The 9343-nt window shown below is 39.5% G+C and overlaps 1 protein-coding gene across 1 annotated transcript in view; it reads left to right on the top strand.

Moving 5' to 3' along the window:
* The first annotated feature begins 2309 nt into the window (after positions 1 to 2309).
* atp10b (ATPase phospholipid transporting 10B) overlaps positions 2310 to 9343 on the top strand; it is a 137056-nt gene continuing 130022 nt past the window's right edge. The window contains exons 1-2 of the mRNA XM_028812737.2: positions 2310 to 2578; positions 3546 to 3740. Coding sequence (XP_028668570.2) covers positions 2328 to 2578; positions 3546 to 3740 — 446 coding nt within the window. The 5' untranslated portion in view covers positions 2310 to 2327. The remainder of the gene's footprint in view (positions 2579 to 3545; positions 3741 to 9343) is intronic.

The following is a 9343-nucleotide window of genomic DNA, read 5'->3' as shown; positions in this document are numbered from 1 at the left end:
GACCAGGCTGTTTCTAATGAGTTTGCACGCAGTTTGTATGAGGAACTTTCAGATTTGGGTACGACTGTCAATCCTAAAGTGATGTGGGAGACCTTCCGTAATAAGACCCTGATGGTTGCTGAGGGTTGTGTTAGTGTTACTGGTGTTCCCAGAAGTAGGTGTTTCATCTCACAGGGCACCCTGGATATCATCGGATGGCAACTCTGGTCTGTACCCGGAACTGAGAAGGACGGCTGCAAGGGCTCTGAGGGCAGATAAAGAGGCGTTTGTTAGAGGAATCTGTGAGCAAGTGACACACCATCTGTGGTCTAGCGACCCACGTCCTGCTTACAGAGGAATCGATGCATTATGCACATCTGAATCTGTTCCTCGGAGAGTCACAGTCAGGGCAGCTGATGGAACAGTCCTTACAGATGACACTGCAGTTGTGACCCACTGGGCTGGCTGCTTTGAGCAGTTGTTCAAAGCTGATCCTCCGGCTAGGACGTTGGATATCTCTGGGTCCGTGGTTCTTGAGGCTGATCCTCCAATTAGCTATGAACCACCCGATCTCACTGAGATTGCACAGGTGGTGTACCAGCTGAGGGGGGGAAAGGCTGCAGGAATCTGTGGTATCTGGGGAGAATTTCTCCAGGCTGGTGGTAAGGCTGTCCTCTTGGCATTGCAAGCAATCTTTGCTTCCATTTGAGAGACTGGCATCATCCCAACTGACTGGAAAACGGGACTTGTCATCCCTATCTGGAAAGGAAAGGGTGATCGCCTGGATTGCAGCAACTACAGGGGGATAACACTGCTTTTGGTGCCGGGTAAGGTGAGTGTCTGGGCTCTGTGAGTGTCCTGGATAAAAACCAAGATCCAGGCCTTTAATGACCTCTTGGGCACAGCCATCAGCAATGTGCAAGAGAGTGTTGACCTTGTCGAGAGGTTTACTTACCTTGGCAGTGACATTCCTATGAAGTCAGTAGAGGGATTGGGAGAGGATGGGGGGTCATGAGGTCGCTGGAAAGGGGTGTGTGGTGTTCCCGATATCTATGCAAAAGGACGAAGGTCCAAGCCTTTAGAGTCCTATTGCTTCCTGTCTTGCTATATGGTTGCGAGACATGGACACTATCCAGTGATCTGAGACGAAGACTGGACTCCTTTGGTACTGTGTCTCTCTGGAAAATCCTTGGGTACCGTTGGTTTGACTTTGTGTCGAGTGAGTGGTTGCTCATGGAGTCCCGAATGAGGCACATTACCTGCATTGAGAGGAAGCATCAGTTACGGCACTATGGCCATGTGGCGTGTTTCCCCTAGGGTGATCCGTCTCATAAGATCCTCATTGTTGGGGACCCAAGTGGCTGGACCAGGCCAAGGGGTCGCCCACGTAACACCTGGCTGCGGCAGATAGAGGGTCATTTCTGGAGGGTGGGACTGGACCGTGAGTCTGCCTGGGGGGTTGCAGACCGGGATCACGAGTTGTTTCGTTGTGTAGTGGGTGCGGCAACGCACTGTACCAGTGCATGCACCTCAACTTGACTTAACTTGAAGTGAATTAAAAGTAACCTTGAAGCACTTTCAGTAAGTAAACACAGTTATTTTGAAATATCGGTTTTCTATTATAAACCAAGTAGCATTTTCCTAGTACAGTACTCAGTACAGTTGTTTATTCTTTATTTATACAGTGACTAACACTTTACTGGCATGGACTGAATTAGATGTATCCATCTATTGTGGAACCTGTCATTGACAGATTGGATCATTGAGGCTGGAGCCTATTCTGGAGGCATCAGGTATAAGGTATGAAGCAGCTTTGGCTGGGGCAGTACTGAAGATAAAATGTAATTACAGACTTTCTCCCAGTCATTAATATTTTTAAGACTGTAAAACTTAGAGGATATCTGAGCAGGAACTTATTACAGGAATAACAGCATGTCTTCATTATATATGACAGTCTTGGTGATCTTGTAAACTCATACACTTAAAAATGATCAACATTAGGAGGTTCCAAAGAAGGTCCCAGTTTAGACAGCAAAAAGCTTTTTATGTTTCTTTCGTCACCCTGTGGCTGAGAGACTGTTGATGTGAATATTATCTGAAAGTGAATTTCATTGAAATCTGGAGTCATTGGTGGGCTCATATTAACTTCAGGACTATCTGGACTGTCTTAACTATTGACTGTATTTTTTATTAAAGGAGCCATGCTATGAGCATAGCATTACTGGCGCTCCTGAAATGCTTTGCTGATATAGTGGCTACTTTTACTTTATATGCATGTATCATCTTATTTGTACAAGCTGATCATCATGTTTGTTTCTTTTCTTCAGCCATACGGATTATTGGTTAAGATGTCACTTTCCATTGAGTGGCTACGATACCGACATGGAAAATCATCTGTCAGTGAAATATCCGAAAAAACTCCTTTATTACATTCCTCATCAGCACCTCGGCGTAAGAAGCGACTTGTCATTCCAAACAATGAAAGCTACACCCAGAGCTTACAGGAAATTACAAGAAGCTATCTGGAAAATGAAATAAAAACTAACAAATATTCTGTATTCAGCTTTATACCAAAGAACCTGTTTGAGCAGTTCCACAGGTAACTTTTGCTCTATACGTAAAGCATTCATGACTGATAATGAAACTATGTGATCAAATGCCAGTTTTGAGAATTAGCAAGATTACTGTGGTGTGTTTTCTCATGATGTTGCATTATTTTTTTAATAGCCAGGACTTTCAAAAGAAACATATTCTGTTGTTTTTGTCTATTTTGTGCTTTTTACAGCTTTCACCTCTCAAAATTGTACATGTACTGTATATCTGTGCATAAAGTGTACAGGATTACATTCAATAGCATACCATCATATTCTTTATATATAATACGCTACAGTGGCTGTCTGTTTATATGTCCAGGATTTTAAATCACCTGTAGCTATCAAACCGTTTGAGCTGAAATTTGGTACACATATACTACATGACATCTATTATCCGCTTTTGGGGTGATGATTGACCTCCAAGGTTATTCCTCTTTTTATTTTTATTTTATTTTATTGTTGAATCAACTCTCATCAGCGGGCAGCAGGTAGCCGTGCGGTGCATGAGTACAGGTGCTGTTCTCATCCATACCACCTTCACTGTCACTTCCCCTATCTTAAATCATTCTTGAAGCAGATTGAAGACTTAAGTGCCAGCTTAAGTGAAAAATTAAAGAAAACATACTAAGTAATTGCAACACAAACACTGACTTAATCAATTTTAACGTGAAAAAATGCAGACAAAAGAAAAGAAGAAGCAGGCCGCTAGGGTGGAGAAAAGAAGAGCTGCTCCTGAAGCAGCAAGCGCATCAACCTCTGAGCAAACGAATGCTAAACATACAGAGTATAAAAGCTAGGAATGCTCAAGTCAAGTGTATTCACTGCACGTTATCGTGCAGTGCGTCGTTACTGGTAGTTAATATTTTATTGTGCATCAAGACAGTAAATACAAGCCAATTTCTTGCACTCAGACCCACAAACTTATGTTTTTTAATCTTCAAGCAGTAAATATTTTTTTCTGTTCCCTTCCAGGTCTGCAAATGTATATTTTCTCTTCCTGGTCATTCTCAATTGGTTCCCACAGATAGGGGTTTTTCACAGAGAGATCACTATGCTGCCCCTGCTAGTTGTGCTTTCCCTAACTGCTGTTAAAGATGCCATAGAAGACCACAGAAGATACAAGTCTGATGTGCAACTAAATTATAAAGTAACTCAGGTTTATGACAGGTAAGCATGCAAAGACTGAGACTGAGGTATGAGTGCTTATATATACTATAAATCTCATTTTACTGTAATTAGAGAAAAAACAAAATATATTATAAACAGAAATATAGCCTAAAAATTCCAGTGAGGAATTATAAATGAAGAGGTGTATTTGTTTTCAAATTTCATGTACACATGTAGAACAGTTGTACTAAAATTATTAAGCACATTACTTTTCAAGTGCCAGCCACAACTAAACAGCTTTGTTCACTTATCTACAAAATCCCATCCTGATCAATGCATTTTGTCACTTTTGTCTGATCACCATCTTGTGAGAGAAAGCTACTCCAACCATAAAGAGTGGCACACTGGTACCTGGGCAGATTTTTTTTTGGGAATGTTGTGGGCCGATTCTGTCTAATGAGATAATCCAGTTTTTTCTGTCTTAATCTTTGAGGCACTTTGCAGATGACAACTAAGTTGCAAAGCTAATTGTCAAATGTATTCTCCTATTTTTAAGACCCTTTACTAGAACGGTTGCCCCAGGATTAATGTGGTTTGATCCCTTTTCCTCCTAAATTTCAAAACAATGCCAGCTGACCTAACCGGTCATTTAAGGTTAGCCCCTGCTTCTGCACCTTGAATTCCATGACTGCTTTAGAAAAAAAAACAGTTGCAATAAAAAATAATAAGGTGGATAACCATTACCTAACACACTGTTACAGGATGAACCCCACAGTCTTAAATCATCAAAGAAACTGTAGAGGAAGTGAGTAGAAAATTTGCAGACATTCCTACTAAGGTGAACCCTCATGTGGTGTTGGGAACTGTGAGACCCATTTTCAGTGTTTACTAAAAAAAAGATACACCTAATTCTTTTTTCAATCTGAGATTCATTGTCTCATTTTCTTTGAAGAACAAATTAAAGGATGAATTTCTATTGAGAACATACTGTGGTCCCCCTGCCCCCCAACAACACATTAACATCACATTGGTGGTGTTTGGGTCTGATAAACCTGGAAACAATGCAGGAGTGGAAATTGTCTATAAACCACACTTCTTTAGAGGCATTGTTTCCCAATAACCAAAGCCTAAAACCATCAGACCAACCATTTACATTACCATCAACTGTGAACAATTCCATCAACTCATCTACGCCATAATTGACCAAACCAATTTATATGCATACTTAGGGCTTCTTATACTTGCTGCTGTTTTCAAATCCAATGGGAAATCCACTGAATCTCTGTGGAATGCAGAAATAGGCCAAGAATGTGCAACAATGTCTCTGGAAAACTTTAACAATATATCCAGTATTATCCGCTAATCAAGACCAGGTCAAGGCTAGCTGCAATACGGTCAGAGTTGAACAAGTGGATGGAACGCCTTCCTCTGTGCTCCAATACTGGGCCCAACATTACTGTTGATGAGCAGGTTATGCCATTTCTTGGTTGCCTGTGATGCTGCTTCATTATACATATGGAACATGCAGGCAAGTGTTAGGAAACTTGATGGAGGAGCTCTTGAAAAAAAACAGCGATGCAGGTTGTCTTGGACATGACACAGGAACTTCATGGTCATGACATCACGCTGATGAGTACAAAGAACTGGCTTGTCAGTTGAAGTAAGTCTCTATTCATAACCAGCACATCTTTGGTGCCTTACAGACCAAATAATGCAATATTCATGAGCCTGCTGCAAAGGGACCACAGAATCTGTGGTGGTAGCATTAAAAACCATAAATCATTGTGGATTACATTTCTACAAAAGGAGAAGTAGATAACTTGGAAAAGTTAGTGAGTGCCTACAGCTGCAAAAGAAGAACCCTACACTTGCCACTCGTAATAATGTTCCCTATCTTGGACATCTTCGCTTGCAATGCATTTGTCAGACTTTTTCTTCAAGAACTGGGCAATGAATTGGTGAGACCTCAAATCCAGAGGAGACAACACATCCCAAGGACACCTGCCACTAAAGTCATTGTTAGATGGATTCAGATGCAGGAGTCACAGGACAACCGACTCCAGAACCTGAAGTCATGTTGCCTGAATATATATATACATATATATAATATACATTGTGATGTATGGCCAGGACGCCTGTACACTCGAAGGACTGGGGAAGGGTGCATGTCCAGAGCATTACCTCTCCCGGAGCGCTAGGTGGCAGCCCCCATAGCAGCTGCCCCTCAGATTCCCACAGGGCTCCATGGGAGCTGGAGTTTGGTGCAGCCCTGTTGGGTTCCATGGGCGCCACCAGGAGGTGCTGCAGCTGCTGCTATGCCCTTCGTTGCAACACTTCCGCCACACCCGGGTGCCTTATAAAAGGAGCCAGTAGCCACTACTCTGGGAGAACATTAAGCTTGCCATGAGGAATGGAGGAAAAGAAGAAAAGAGAGAAAGAAGAGAAGTGTGTTTTGTGTACTGTGACTGTGCTGTACACGTAGGAAACAAGGGGAAGGCTTTTCCCACAGGGAAATGAAAAAAAATAAACAAATGTATGTGTTTGCACTTGTGTCCCACGTCTGTCTATGTCTGGTTTGGGCAGCAGCGCGCCCCCTGGTGGTCCACTATATATGTAATAGCAGCAAGAGAAAATTCTGTGATGTTCATGGACCCAAGAAGGACAAAAACTCAAAAGTTTTCATACATTTACTGCAAAAAATAAAATTGCAATACACACACACAAAAACTCTGTCCTTCATGTGGTGTGTAGATGCCATGAATTCATTTGAAATCAGGCTCATTATATTCTTTGTCCTTTCAGTTTATAGCTTTTCAAAACAATACACATCAATATCTCTGGAGTCCTTGTCTTATATATAGTTGATCAAGACAGATATGATATATTACTCCTAATCTTAATAATTATGAATTTCAACACAAAAACCACATTTTATTACATGAATCAAACAGCATTTTCTTTGATAAATGTGATCTAGGCACATAGTAAACAGTAAACATATTTGCTATCTATATTGTTTTTAACTGATCTAAAGTCAACATCTGTCAGGTAGTTTAAAATAAAATGTTTTTTTTTGTTTGTTTAGAAACCCAATAATGTCACAGGTCTACCAGACCCATGAACACCTGTCAGTTACAAAAATACAAAGTTTTCTTGCAATTCCAAATGATATTCAGCATAGGTTATTTGGTAACTCACGTAATTTTGCTTTGTATGGGTATGTGTTTTGCTGGAAAAAACTGCCATCATATCCAGGGTTAATGTCTGAGCTGAAACTCTGTTGAACTAAACAATGATTCCACTCTTTCTTGAATGTTTTCAAATATTCAGTTTAATTTGTTATTATTAAGTGCACTTTCTCCTTAAGATCCCATCATGCTAAACAATAACTACAAATACAATTTGACTTAAAAACACACAAATCACAAATTATAGTATTTAAATATAAACAGAAAAATGTATTAAATATTTACAAACAAATGTATATATCATAGCCACAAGCAAGCATGTCACTACTCAGAGGAAGCACTCATGTCTGAACCAAATAAAAGAAAATATCTTTATTTTCAATAATGCTCTTTTATAATGTGTCAAGTGCTCTTCTAATAGCTGTAAGATAAGTAATTCTACCCTTTTAACGGCTATCAATCATAATGGTTCATTGCATACATCGCTAGACTTCTCAGAGTCCTTTATTGTTTCCGTTACTGAGGAGTTCTTTCTTAGTGCCATTCTTAAAGGACAGGGTCCTCTACACACAAACAGAGCTTCTTTCTTTTGAGTTATCTTGATTCCCTGGATCATATTACCCAAGGCAGATAATATCTTGTGTTCATTCTGAACCTAACTGGGTTACTCTCTGCTTCTCAAGCTTCATGATTATTTCTTAGTCTTGATCTTACTGGCCCACACATGAGGCACCAGAGGTTCCTCAATTCTTTCCTCAAGTTTTCCATGTGCATGTGGCTCAGATGGCACCAGGAGGAGGACAGAACGTATACAAAGGGTGCTTGTTGGTTGTATGTCAACAACATTCTCTTATGGCTTATTCCTCAGGCAAACAGCAACAATTCTAACTAAATTCTAAATGTTTTAAAATAGGTACATCATTTGTAATGACATATACATATTTTGATCAATTCAAAATAGATAGATAGATAGAGATAGATAGATACTTTATTAATCCCAGGGGGAAATTCACATCAGTTATAATAAATCAGTTTTGAAATAGTACGTAAGCCTGCTATACTATGTGACAAAAATGTTTCAGTTGGAGACAATTTTTTCAGTAATCACAGATAAAAAATAATTATACCGTCTTCAAACCATTGATGTATTTATGTCAACCCTCCATTTTTCATGCTATCATTGGTTGCCTCACAACAGACTACTGTAGCAGAAAGCCAAAATCTTGTGATGACATTCATTTCTCTCCCTCTTTAGACCCTGGGCTATGTAATCATTTGCGTATATAGCTTTATTGTTCATGCCCTCTGGAACTTCAGCCCTGTGTTGGTCATTCAACCTTACTTTGTGTTGACAATCAGATCATACTTGAAAATACACCCTACCTCTTTCATTTAATCATTTCCTCATGTTAGTCTTTATTCTCTAATTGATTCCTTTAAACCTGTTGTTCTGAGTCCTGTTCTACTTTTTTTTCACTTGCTACTGTCAGACTACTTCCATCTCCTGTCATTTCATATTTACTTTTAAATGTTTTTTCCTTGTAATGTGTCATGTAAAGAATAAGATTACTCTTGTCAGTTTTAGTTCTGGGCTTGTTTAATGCTGCAGTAACTTTTTAAAACAATGCTTAAATGATTGATTTTGTGTTAGAATTAAATAAAACTACTGTGTCTTGGCAAAATGGGCATTTTTGCCTCACGGCTGAATGGTGTCTTCTACCACTTCTTGCCAAGCATTATTAAAGATAATCTTAAAGGGAGGGTGAGGGGGAGACTGTGTGTTTTTTATCTGGAATACTCTACAAAAGCTCAGTGAGAATTCTGTCTGAGGGCGAATCTGTCCAGAGAATCTTTCTCTATAACTCCTGACAGGTAGTAGACGTGTTGTTGACATGGAAAGAAGCAAAGATGACATGTTATCATAGATGATGGCATCTCACACCGCTATAGCCACACGGCCTGTTTTATTTGGCTGCATATTATGGAAGTATAGGATGGTTTCATTATGGGAATAATGAAAAGTGCATTATGGATTTACATGATTGTGGATTGAATGACAATATTAGTTTCCAGGGTAAACTTCCTTGCTGTTTTTTTATTAAACACTAGAATTTCTGAAAAGTAGATAGATAGATAGATAGATAGATAGATAGATAGATAGATAGATAGATAGATAGATAGATAGATAGATAGATACTTTATTAATCCCAAGGGGAAATTAATTGAGAAGTATGTCAATAATACATTATGATTTTAAATTACAAGATAAAAGTTATTTTAATTGACATTTTCCTTGTAATAGAGAACACCAAAATTTTGTTTTTTGGGGGTTATGCTATGGGGTACAGTTCTTTCCACATTTCAGAGGCGCTGCTATCCAAACAGACTTTCCCACTCATTTTTCAGACCCACCATCTCCAGTTTATGTTTCCAGAATGATGTCAGCTTCTCAATCCAGACCACCTGATGTTGATC

Source organism: Erpetoichthys calabaricus, chromosome 11, assembly GCF_900747795.2.
Source record: "Erpetoichthys calabaricus chromosome 11, fErpCal1.3, whole genome shotgun sequence".
In the NCBI taxonomy this organism is placed as follows: Eukaryota; Metazoa; Chordata; class Cladistia; order Polypteriformes; family Polypteridae; genus Erpetoichthys; species Erpetoichthys calabaricus.
The sequence above is the reverse complement of the archived record's forward strand: the minus strand, read 5'-3'. Positions and strand labels throughout refer to the sequence as shown.